Here is a 13400-nt window from a genome sequence, read left to right as displayed (position 1 = left end):
AATATTAACAAGATTGATTCCTTCATGAAGAAGACCTTGCCTAGAATAACAATTTCTTAGAAGAGCTCACTATAATATCTGTGGCAAATGTTTACAACTAACTATACCACATCACTAAATAGCATTACTTACTCTGGAGTGGCTTTTGATTTGCCTGGTGAAAATGTATATTCATCTTTATCTAACCCATCTGAAGGAACAAATTCATCTTCCCCATCATTTGTTATGGGAGATGCTTTAACTTTCAATTCTTCTAAATCATTATTGTCATCATCATCATCATCAGCATCATCATCCTCTTCTTCTGAGAAATCAAATGTGTATTTAGGTCTTTCGGCTAGAAGGAAAAATAAAAATGAATGTTAAACTCAAATCCTAGCTTTATATACGTGAAATATTATTACTGATAAAGCGTTTAAAGTATATTCTGACCATCTCTAAAAATACTATAAGAAAAAAAGGCAAGCATTTACAGAATAAAAGCCAACAACTTTGGCCTTAGTTATTTGGTAGTGTTAATGTCTGTCTTACACTTTCCAGGAGGCTACCAGATAATACTGTGCATGTTAGGAGAGCATAAACTAATGTACTTATTGATATAGTTAATTAAAAACGCTAAGGAAAGTAGTCAATATGGCCTTGTCTCATACAGCCATTATACAAATGACAACGAATATAATGTTTCCCATATTTGCAATCACAAACAACAAATTTCACAGTTATTTTAAAAGTGCTAAACTTTCTTGTTTTTTGACACAGAGTCTTGTTCTGCTGCCTGGACAGGAAATGCAGTGGTATGACTGTAGCTCACTGTAGCCTCAAACTCCTGGGCTCGAGCAATCCTCACCCCTCAGCCTACTGAGTAGCTGGGACTACAGGTGTGCCACCATGCCTGGCTGATTTTTAAGAAAAAATTTTTTAGACACAGGGTCTTGCCATGTTACCCAGGCTGGTCTTGAACTCCTGATCTCAAGTGATCCTCCCTCCTCGCCTCCCAAAGTGCTGAAATTACAGGTGTGAGTCACAGTACCAACACCTAAACTTTCTCTTAACTTTTTGGATAAAAACTTCTATCTTCTCTTCAGAGTTAGTTTTACTATGAAATAACAGAGTAATTTTTTAGATGAATGAGAAAAGACAGGAGACATAAAGATCTCAATATATTCACAAAACAATAATACAATGCATAAAAAGATACCAATTATAGTGAAAGGCATATTGCTATAAAGCAAGTATGTTTGATTATAATTTCTAGCATGTATTATGGAATAAAATTTTTAAATTACTTGGATGTTACATAATTTTACACCTCACTTTTGATGTATGTAAATACAGTTTTAAAGCATTTAATAAACAATTTTCATTTAACTTAAACTACTCATATTAAAGATTCACCTATATTATGCTACCTATGTACACTAGGGAAAGAAATTCAATCACCTGGTGATTACAGAACCAAAGAATTTAAGGTCTGATATATAATTAAAAATGTATCTCTCAGAAGTAAACACCCACAATGCTGTATCATTCATTTTAATAAATTAGGACAAATTTTCAAATAACAAAATTTCAGAAGAATGTACAAAATAGAAAACTCACTAGATGTTAATAATGTCAACACTTCTTGTTAATGAAAATTCAGAAAGGATCAAATTATATTCTTGTAAGTACTATATTACTATAATAGCAAAATGGGGTTTCGCAGTTCACCCATACCACTATCATTACCTAAAAGAGAGCTATGTACTCAGACTTCTAAAGCAGGAGGAAATTTTTTATGATACAAGGGGTAGGAAACCAAACAAAAATAAAACCACAAAGCACTTCTAATATTAATAGATCTATCATTGCTGGTATTGTGGCAAGGTACATTTTTTCCCAAACATCTTCAAACTGTGGAAGGCATATAAACCAAACTTTATAATAAAAATCAGTAAGGAAACATGATTCACTTTAGAGAAATCTATGTCCAACTTTGCTAGAAAGACCATTCTATAAAGCATTTTTTTCTTCTTCCTAACTGTAACGTCTGAAATAGTAATGGCTTAGTACTTAAACAACACTGATAATACTAACAATACCAACGCATAGGCTAAACTATAATATACAGTAATATTAAATTACTGTTACTGTTAATATCAAGTTGTGTTACAATACCGGCTGCTCTCCGAAGCAAAGAATCTCTTGGAATAACCACAGGTTCTGTTTCTTCCAAGTCACTTTCTGACTTGGATTCATCATCTGACCAAGGATTCCGTTTCTTCACTTTCTTTGCACTAGGTTTACCAGATGATGTGGGTGTTTTTCTCACTCTGGTACCTAAAAAGCAAAAGAATAGCAATAAAGTATGTACCCATATTTATACAAACGTCATTAGTAAAAATAAAATTGTTATAATGAAAAGTTCATTAAAAATAATAAATGTTTATTAAAATTGAAGGCATTATTTCAACTACAGAAAAAGAGCACAATCAAAAGAATCTAGTAATACTCTATACATATGGTTTTTCTCTCTCACCCACAAAACTATAATAATTTCTCACCAGGCTCCTTCTTCTCCCTTTTGGGTTTGGGGCCTTTATTTATAGGAGCTGACGGAATCAATGCCTCTTCTCCTGCACCTTCTACTGGCACTCCACTGAATTCTTCATCAAATTCCACTTTTACTGCTGTAGTATCAAGATCACCCTACATAATAAAAAGAAAATCAAACCACGAGTAAAAATAAAAACATCGCATATTTTAGAGATAGTTTCAATCAACAGATAGCTCCTCCAAATAAGGAAGTTTAAAAACTGTGATTCTGACGAGGTCCTAACAGCTGACTTTGATCAGACCATGTTTCACTTCACTTATCTATAGTAAATAATATTGCATATAACTCTAATTTTCCAGTACATTCAGTGAAATGACAGCTACTTAGAAGCAACCATAAAAAATAAGGCAGCTTTTGATTATCAGAGGGATTTCCAGACCACTAGCTAAAAGGTACCTGCAAAATAAGTTCCTATAGCTCAGGCAGGCCTTTATATACTATTAAAAAATCTTGTAATCCCAGCTAGTGGGGAGGCTGAGGCAGGAGGATTGCTTGAACCTGAGAGGTGGAGGTTGTGGTGAGTCGAGATCACACCATTGCACTCCAGCCTGGGCAACGAGAGGGAAACTCTGTCTCAAAAAAATAAAGATAAAAGTAAATTTTTAAAAAATCTTCAAATTATTGAAGGAAAATAAGTAACATGTGTCTTGCACTGCTAGACACTGTAAGGCAGACCCCAACCTTAAGACTATGGGGTAAAAAAACAAAAACTAAAAACACAGAGGCACACAACAAGCATGAGTCATTACAATACAAATAACAAACATAGAGGCTGGTACAGCCGTGGCCCGAGGGGAGAAGTGAGAAACTCTGCTCAAGGCAGGGTCAAAAAAGTCTCCATGGAGGAGTACCTTTTCTGACTGAGTTCTAAAGGAATCACGTTAAGTTTGTCAGGTGAGAAGCAAGAAGGGAAGGGCATCCCAGGCAGAAGGCACAAAGTCATCTAACAGGAATTAAATGTTTACAGAATTAGGTTTTTAAACACAGGAAATAGTCTGCTAGAACTCAAGGAAAGGTGAGAAGAAAGTAGCAAGGAGGAGAAACACACAGAGGCATACAGGTGCTAACACTGTATACCAAGAATTTGTGCATAGTCAGTGGGGAGTCACTGAAGATTTTTAAGCATAACAATCAGACTGACTTTTTAGAATTTTCATTCTACTAGTAAAATATAGAACTTAAAGGAATGAAGTAGAAAGTGGTAGAAATCATAATTAAATGACTAGAAACTGAGAGAGTTAAGAGGACCACTTTAAAGTATCTCACAGAAAACACAGAATTCTACAGCAACGTCAAATGGGGACCAAGATAAGGGGGTGGATTTTGGAATTACTTAGTAGGCAGTCAATAGGATTTAGTTACTGATTAAATGAGGAAACTCCCAGGTTTTTGGCTTCTATCAGTGATGGCTGATAGTGTCATTAACTGGGAGAAGGCAAAGAACAGATTTTTAAATCAGGATAATGAGCCCAGTTTCAGACATGCTGAGTTGGATGGGCTTCATGCATTCAAGTGGCTATGAGCTTGGCACTCCTGAAAGCATTATAGCTTAGGAACAAAGATTTAGGGGCCATCAGTACGAATTGAATAAGCTCTAGGCATAGATGAGGTTACTTGAGGGGACCATTTAAGGTAGAGAGAAGAGTGCTGATGAAATGAATCTGACAAACGCCAACTGAAAAGAAGCCATTTTCCGAAGGAGACAGGCAAGAGTGTTTAGGTAAATGAACCTGTGTGCGGTGGGGAGCCAAGTAAGAGGAAAGCAGTATAGACCTGAGTTTATCACAACAGTAGAAGAGAGAGCCCACTCTGGTGTCAAAATGCACCTACGCTTCAAACATTAGCTCTGCACAGAGAACTCTCCAATCTCTAACTCTAGCTCTTTAGGCTAATTTTTCAAGCTCTAGTAAGAATGAGGCTATATTCCCACCTACTTGTTGGACACATCTAAACGTATACTTCCTGAATTCTAAAAATCAACCTGTCCAAAAACATTAGCCTCTCTAAGCCCAACATGTACCCCATTTCCTCAGCTCTGAACATTTTTCTGATGTTTTCTTCTTCTCGCTAACTCCGGTCCATCCTGCTTGAGGTGAGGTCAATGTCATTTTTTTCTTTAATCCTCAATAGCACTTATCAGTGACAATGACATAGGATGTGCTTAGTAGTTTAACTAAGGACAAAAACAAGTAAATAGTAAAAGATGACAGAGTACTTTGTAAGTCAAACAGACCCTTTCCCACTCTAAGTCTTCTTTAACGGATTATGATATAGAACTAAAGCTTATACTTTAAAGTTGATATACTCATGGTTGGGTTTTTGGGTTTTTTTTTTTTTTCTTTTTGACTTCCAAGTTTTTTATTTTTATTTTAATTAATTAATTTATTTATTTATTTTTAGATGGAGTCTGTCGCCCAGGCTGGAGTGCAGTGGTGCAATCTCAGCTGACTGCAAGCTCTGCCTCCCAAGTTCACACCACTCTCCTGTCTCAGCCTCCCAAGTAGCTAGGATACAGGCACCCACCACCACGCCTGGCTAATTTTTTTCTAGTTTTTAGTAGAGACGGGGTTTCACTGTGTTTACCAGGATGGTCTTGATCTCCTGACCTTGTGATCCACCCGCCTCGGCCTCCCAAAGTGCTGGGATTACAGGCGTGAGCCACTGCGCCCGGCCGGCTTCCAAGATTTTAATTTAGAAGGCAGCTGAGTGGAGTGTTTCTATTTCTCATTTTAAAAGCTGAATTACGTAGCTCTTTACAATATGTGATCTAGCTTTGAACAGTGGCAGTATCGTAGCCAATGAGGTTTATCCGAGGCGCAATTATTGCTAATACAATATGTGATCCTTTACCAATATGTTTTCCTTCTATAGATCAACTGCTGTCATAGAATGATTTCCTATTACCATTGAAATATATTTTGAATAAAACAAAGCATGATTTAAACACGCATTAAAATTTTTAAAATTATATATATATTTCGTTATAGAGATGAGTCTATCAATGACAAGAGGTATGTCATACCTTCTTCTTCTTCAGCAACTTTTTGCTGGCATCTGCCTTCATAGCTGTAATTTCAGGAATTACTCTTCTGCCATAAGGTGAGGGCATTGTCTCTTCCAATTGGAGTTTCTTCACCTTAGGTTTGCCAACTTTACCTTTAATTGCTTTTCCAGACATTCCAGCCAGAATATCTTCTCGTTCTTGAGCTTCCACTTTCTAAAATATAATTATAAGGCAGCAGAAGAAACATAAACAACTTCTTAGAAAAGATAATCACTACTTCATAAAATATTGAAACAAATGTTATTCACTCAGTAAAGATGAAGCTTTCCTTTTAACTTATCTAATTCAAGATTAAATAATGAAAAAAAATAAAGAACTCTAAATCAGAAGACCTGGATTGTAATCCCAATTCATCTAACTAGTTTCCCATTTGTAATACGAGCAGGCAATAGTGACTAAATAACCTAAGAACTCTCTGCCAATTCTTAGATCCCGTGATATATTACAGAATCAAGACCTCTGATAACCTGGTATCATCAAAATCCTAGCAAATCATCTACAAAGGCAGTTCTGCTAAGAAGCATGAGGCTATTTTTTTCTGCTGCTTTAGTCATAACAGAAAATATGAAAAAAACTTCCTAAATGTAAACTCAGAAAGTATGAGAAATTAAAAATGAACTTAGGCAGGTCTATGTAATGATAAATGATGGTATAATCATGATTAATATCCTAGATTCTGCATTTACCAGAATTATTCCTTAAAATAGGCTTTGAAAGGCACAAGGAAAAAATGACATTTCTTTAGAGATTTTTTAAAAGATCTTTGTAGCACAATAGTTTAATAGAAATTACCCAAGCTTTGAAATCAGACAGTTCTGGATTTCAACTGCACTTCCACTTACTAGTTATGTATCCTCAGGAAATAACAGAGGTCAGGTGCAGTGGCTCACACCTGTAACCCCAGCACTTTGGGAGGCTGAGGTGGGTGGATCACCTGAGCCCAGGAGTTTGGGACCAGCCTAGGCAACATAACAAAACCTCATCTCTACAGAGAATACAAAAATTAGACAGATGCGGTGGCACACATGTTCCAGCTATTCGGTAGGCTAAGGTAGGAGGACTGCTTGAGCCTGAATGGTTGAGGCTGCAATGAGCCATGATTGTGCCACTGCACTCCAGCCTGGGCGACAGAGCAAGACCCTGTCTCAAACAAAACAAAACAAAACAAAACAAAACAAAAAAGCCAGATTACTTATAGAGCATCCACCATGTGCTAGGTATTTTAAAAACCCTGTGATCCCCATTTTATAGATGAGGAAAGTGGGTGTCTGAGAGGATGAGTAATTCTATAATGATGTAATTCCTAAGAAAGTGACTTAACCTCTCTAAGCTTCAGGATCCTTATCTGTATAATAGGTTAATAATAATCTCATTCATTTGAGGTTGTGGTGAGGGTCACTCTAAGCATTACATAGAAGACTGTGCCAGTGTACAATAGATAGATATTCAATTAGTGTTATCATTGGACTTTAAATGATACAGAGAGACATGAAATTTAAGTCTAAATCTTTTAAGATGTTAAAAATAAATACATCTAGAATTTAAGTTGTTTGGACCTATTTCATTAATTGTCAAATAGTTGTTTGGACCTATTTCATTAATTGTCAAATAATAAACTAAGATGAAAAATTAAACGTGAAACAGTATTTTTTGCTAGGGTTGTTTTGAATGACGACTTTTCAATAGTGAGGAAATTTACAGGCATAACCACAAAAGTTTCCTGTGTTTCACTATATTAGTGATCAAATGTAAAGCAATATCAGGATATCAATAATATTAGGAATAATTTTTCTTTTAATATATGATGGCTTCATTTTTAATGAATAATTTTTAAATAAATTATAACCCAGCAGGAAAAAATGTGCAAAAAAATTTAATTAATGAACAATATATGGAAAGCACAAATCAAGGAAGACTCACATTGCAGCACTTGAAAGATCGTTGAGGGAGCCTAGAAAAATAGCACTAAAAAATTCTAAACTCTTTTAGGTAACTAATTTACCACACTTGTTCTTACGAGCTCTAATTCTGACTTAGACCATCGAAGTAAAAGTAGAACATGTATACGATAAATCAACAAAGCAACTTTAAAAAAAAAAAGTAATATGAGTAATAAATGGTATTTTACATTTTGCTACTCAAAAATCACATATTCATAGTGTTACCATTAATTCTAATATTTTAAGTGGGCAATTTTAGAAAATGTGTACTTTTTATATCTTATCTCTACATTTTTATTTTTTAAATTAGAATTCCACTTGGAAAAAACTGTTATGACAATCAAATATTGAAATATCTGTTATAAATGTAAAGAGACTATCATTCTCTACTCCTAAAACCAAAGTACTTACATTCAATTATACACACATATTAGCCTTACTTCTTTCCAGGAAAACATTTAACTGAATCAATTTTTAATCTAAAAATGAGTTAACAATTTTTAACTAATTGAAAGTATATTAAATTTATTCTAAATTTCAACTTCATAGCATTTAAATTCCTCCATACAAGAAGTTGTTTATAACTTCACATAACCAGAAGCTTAATCCTAACTCAACTTATAAACACATTAACCTTCACAGAGTTAAAGAAAACTTTAAGATCACTTAAAATAATTTCATTCTTGTTCACAAACATTACTTTTCCAAATAAATTTTGAGAGACTTAACCTACATCCAGTTCTTCAACAAACGCTGCTAAATCTTCTTTCCAAAGATCTGAAGGAGATTTTCTTTTAAGATCATTGACCTCTCGCCCCTATAATAAAAAAGTACAGTTTAAACATTCAATAGTTTTAAAACGTATGAAGGATAAATCAAAATACTTATTTTTGGAAAAAGAAAAAGATACAGATAACATTGAAATAGTTGCAAACTATTTAACCCACAAAAGTTCATACTTTTGCATCTCTCTGTTTAATCAGTTCTTCAACTTTTTCTTTAGTAAGAGACCACAGAGACATATTTAAAATATAATTAAAATCTGGGCCTGAAGGAGTTCCTGAATCGGAGGAACTATCATCATGCTGGTTTTGTGTTTCATCCTCTTCTGCTGCCTGTAAAAAATAACAAACTGTATATTAAAGTCTTGTATAGTATCAAATTAATGTTGAATTTTATTGAATAATTAGTTTAAAATTCTACAAGTGCTACACTATAAATGCTACATCTTCAGGATGGTGGGGTTATTTTAGATTACCTATAAAAATATATTTCCTTATAAAAAGTTTAAAATTTTCTAAAGACGCACAATAAGATCTTCAGAAGGAATGGTAAACGCTATCCCTATTTATTCAGGAATCTGATGAAAAATTAACTGATTTCCTCAGGTACTAAGTAACAAAATGAGAGGATACCACATTTTAAAGTTAATAGAGTAGAATTAATGTTTTATCATTGCATCTTGTCAGATTTTTATACTGGTGAGTAAATGAACAATCTGAAATACAAAATAAATACCAGTTGTGAAAATTATTTTGCAGTTATTAATAAATATGTTAAGGTACATTCACTCACTGAGGGTGAATTCTTAATAAAAATTCTCTAAAGCCAGAATATTCATGTCTGGACTCAGAGAAAGTCCACTTAAGAATTTAAGAGTTGGTGAGTTAGAGTAAGAATTTCGTCAGGGTTTTGCTGAAATTTTATTCATCAGGCCCTTGTCTACAGAAACAGCTGCAACAAAAAAATTACCTTGTGCTAATATTAAATTTCAAAATACAATGAATTCAATAAAAGTTATTTTAGGTGATATCACCTTTAAAATTTTTAAAATAACAACTGCCATTAAACAAAATTTTATCTAAGTTGTTTAAGATGATTGAGTTAACCATGACACTCCATAAAGCAAAAAGTTCACTTTTGGTAACCAAAAAAGGAAAAAAAAAAACCCTTTATAATTAAAATTTGTAAGCAAAACAATGTGTATACACAAAGTACAGTTTAAATGTACTTCATAAATAAGATAAAAATTAAAATTGCAAAGCAAGATGTTTCATTATATAAACAAAAACTATAAATTTGATTAAGCCACATTAGCCAAATAAGGAATGCTGTTGTTGACTTGACAGATGATTAGTAAGTACCTAGATAACTGACAACAAATAATTCTACACTTTTGAAAAATTCTTCATGAAACAGCTCGTTTCTATGGAGTATTCAGGTTGTTAGACAACTACAAAAATATTACTAGGATGCAACAAAATCCTGTTTAGACTCACATTTTGGAAGTCTATTTGATCTAGGTTTCGACTGCACCCAAAGTATTATTAATAAGTGTTCTATGAATATGTGTATCTATCACTGTTAACAGAAATATAACTAAGGACACTTCCAGAAATTAAAAAAAAAAATAAACTGCAAGTTCTAATGACAAAATTCCATTATGCTTTATAAAAAACTTTAATCTTCTAATTAACTACTTTATAATTCTCTCTTCTCCAACTCTGTATAACAGGACACTCTTGTAAGAGCAGTTCCTTTTGTAACCTGAACTCCCCAAAATGTACACATGGTCAAGATGCTGAAAAAATTCTGATGGTGGTAACGCAATAACTGAAATCAAGCTAGGCTTTATCCATAAATTCTACTTCCACCAGAAGGACATTCTGAAACTGTAGAAATCTTTAGCTTTTAAGACTAAGCATTAAAAATTCATCAGCTTACTAGTTACTTTTTTTTTAAAAAAAAGTATAGCTTAAACCAACAGTGATACAGAAGGGTAAATGTTGTAGAAACCGTAATTTGGGGTTTAACAATACAATAAAACACATTAAGAGGAAAACAAAGGGCTTCAATCATCTTAATTCTGAATGCGCCCATCTTGTCCTACCGAATTTTCTTCAAATAATGAATAAGCCTATTATCTTACTATGTAATTGCTATTCTATATAACTTGCTCTAATTTTATTCACTTTAATACATGGTTTTTATTGACTTCAAACTGAAAAATGTAAACAAAAGCAATATTTCAATGTAGTTTGATGAAACATATAAAAACATTATGATTGAGAACTCAAGTACAGGGAAGTTTAAAGGTTCACGTTATGTCACATAATTATAACTATTTTTTAAAGATGTTAATGTTATCAGAATCATATAAGCACAAGTAATCTAGTATCCAAAAAATTAATCATTCAACTTTTCTTCCTCTTCTGTAATAAATTTCTGTTCTCAATCACAACGTTGTACTGTTGTTTACATTTTTCTTTTAGTTATACAAAACATCAAAAAGCTAATTGAGGGGAATCTCAAAGTTTCAACATTCCATTCATTTAACTATTATTACTATTTTGTGATCTGCAATGGCCAACTTGCTTAATAAAACATCAGACATTTAATCTGAAGTTCCAGGGTTTAAATATCTGGCCAAAAATCCAAGAATGAAGCAGAGCTTGGTGTTTGATAAATACTGTCTATAATAATTAACATTTTGTCTCTTGTCCTCCCAGTATTAACCAAAACCAGATCAAGTGAGTGGTGACTGGATGCCATACTGTGAACATAGGCTGATTCTGGGTGCCACCAGTCTGATTCCCAGATAATATACATGTACCTCATAAAAACCACCACCACACCACCTTTTAGTGGCAGACTCAGGAAAAAAGGTCAAGGACACTGAGCTACCTTCTCACACCTGGAGTCATTTCTCCAGGCTCTGGTTGAGTCACACTGGCCAAGTGCTTTGTGGTGGGTGTGTACTATAAATTCCTGTACTGTATCTGTTCTGTGGATAAACAGAAGATTTCAGTCTCTAAACAGACAACTCAGCACCTTTAGTAGTACTAAATTTAAAATTTAGGGGTTGAATTTTTGTTTTGGAAGTTGCTTTTAAAAGCTTCTCTGAATGTCTTTTTCTGCAAATGATTACCTTTTCTTGTGCTTCTTTCCAGGCTTTCACTGGGTCAGATTCATAACCTCTCTGGACTAACATTTGAATCAAATCTTTCTTTGACCTATTCTCTATGTGAGGGAAAAATAAAGTTAGGATCAAGATAAGAGATTCAATTTGTATTTGCTTATATTCTACTGATAAAAATGTCTTCTATTAATAAAGTTTTTTTCCATTTTAACTAATGTTCAAATTTTTAAAGGTTGTATCTTACCTATAGTAATTTTCCCTTGTATCTTCTCTAAAATGAAACGGGCTTGATTGTTAAGCTTTGTAGATTCTGCTCCCAGCATTCCCACAAGCCACTCCTTACGTAAACCATAATAACTTAATCGTAAATCAAAGAATTCTTTCAGAATGTCTTGCACAGTTTCATATTTCTTCAGACATCCCATATGATCAAAGAGTACCTAAGCGAAACACATATATTTTGCAGATCATATAGATCAGTACTGGTATTTTAACTTACATAACATCTACAAAATTTAAAATAACCATAATATATAACCATAATGCATGTATATGAACACAGACTACCCCTAAAAACCATTAAACAGAACTAAAACTATTAAGCACATTTCTGTAAATATTCCTTTGGTGACTGCAAGCTGATCAATTCTCATGACGACGAAACTATTTAAAATAGGAATAATTTTGAAAGACAAAAATAGGCCTTTAAAAAAGGGCTCTTAAAGTAGCCATAAAACCACCTAAAAAATGATTTTTCCCCAAACTGAAAACATACCTATTCTATTGCTAAGCTTAAAAATGTTAAAGTTTTTCCTCCCCCATATATTCTGTGTATATGCATTTGTCCCCTTTCTCTCTCTCTTTTATATCTGCTGTAATCCAGTCACCCGAACTCCCTATCCTTTTTCTTTCTTCCATCAGCCTTTCTCAGCAGACTATGGCACTTTTTCTCAGCCACTGTACCATTGCTGAACTTTTTTTACTTTTTTAAATCTAAAAGGTAATTTGGAATGGAACTTGAAGAATCACACACTTAAAAGTTTCTACCTTCCTCCCCAGTTGTACAAAGATAAATGTACAAGTTTAATAAAGCAGATTAGAGTTACGAGTACTCTACAGTTAAAATGCTAATAGAGATGGGCATAAAGTACACAAAGGCCCTCCAATAACCACTCTCATAACTTTTAGTCAATGTGTGTGAAGGTGTGTGTATCCTGTGTATTCAAGCCCAGATGCATAAACACAGAGTTGAGAGTAAGGGTAGTGGACAATACTAGAAGAAAGGAACGTGGCCCTAGAATCTTCGGCAAAAAATGCCTTCAGGCTTACTACAGCCACTCTCATTATGAAACCAATTATAATAATCTGACTTACACCATGCAAGAAAGATTAAATTAATAGTAAATCTAATAAATTACCATGGAATTACAAGTAAGAGTAGTTTGAAGTTTAAAAACTTTATGCAGTCCAGCAGCTTCTGCTTGCGCTAGTTTCTCTTCAGTCATTTTCACCACAAATTTCACAGTTGTGTCAGTATGATATTCTTTATAATCAGAAATTAATGCTGGTGTTTTATCTGTTCCATTTAGCATAGGTTCTAAAACCTGTTCTTTGTATACCTATAAAAGATTTAAAAATAAGTGATTCTTTTCATGACACACTCTCATGTTCTCATACTACAAGTCATACAGTCTTTTGAAAATTCTCAACTCTTATGGGGAATTAAAAAGGAAACCCTGATCTCTATCCTCTCCTATCCAATCAGTATAGAAGGCAATATATGGGGATCTTGGTGGTAGGAAAAGACGTAAGTAGTAATGGTGCTGACCCACTCATACTCTAAAGGGTAAGATAAAGGCTGAGTATGAAAAGGATGACATC

At 33.7% G+C, this 13400-nt stretch overlaps 2 protein-coding genes and 1 pseudogene across 3 annotated transcripts in view; 2 read left to right on the top strand and 1 right to left on the bottom strand.

Annotated features, from left to right (window-relative positions):
* OXSM (3-oxoacyl-ACP synthase, mitochondrial) overlaps window positions 1-13400 on the top strand; it is a 488173-nt gene that overhangs the window by 300388 nt on the left and 174385 nt on the right. The gene's annotated exons all lie outside the window — the stretch shown is intronic.
* The window catches only part of TOP2B (DNA topoisomerase II beta), a 66273-nt gene that overhangs the window by 9126 nt on the left and 43747 nt on the right, over window positions 1-13400 (bottom strand). For both annotated transcript variants that reach the window (XM_050779438.1, XM_050779437.1), the window contains exons 23-31: window positions 12938-13138; window positions 11764-11959; window positions 11529-11620; window positions 8560-8715; window positions 8334-8417; window positions 5619-5813; window positions 2544-2688; window positions 2158-2319; window positions 133-337 (exon numbers count right to left, since the gene is read on the bottom strand). In XM_050779438.1, coding sequence (XP_050635395.1) covers window positions 133-337; window positions 2158-2319; window positions 2544-2688; window positions 5619-5813; window positions 8334-8417; window positions 8560-8715; window positions 11529-11620; window positions 11764-11959; window positions 12938-13138 — 1436 coding nt within the window. The remainder of the gene's footprint in view (window positions 1-132; window positions 338-2157; window positions 2320-2543; window positions 2689-5618; window positions 5814-8333; window positions 8418-8559; window positions 8716-11528; window positions 11621-11763; window positions 11960-12937; window positions 13139-13400) is intronic.
* LOC126949385 (uncharacterized) lies at window positions 5366-5494 on the top strand (annotated as a pseudogene).

Source organism: Macaca thibetana, chromosome 2 (assembly GCF_024542745.1).
Source record: "Macaca thibetana thibetana isolate TM-01 chromosome 2, ASM2454274v1, whole genome shotgun sequence".
In the NCBI taxonomy this organism is placed as follows: Eukaryota; Metazoa; Chordata; class Mammalia; order Primates; family Cercopithecidae; genus Macaca; species Macaca thibetana.
Note: the sequence above shows the minus strand (reverse complement) of the source record. Positions and strands in the feature narration are given on the sequence as shown.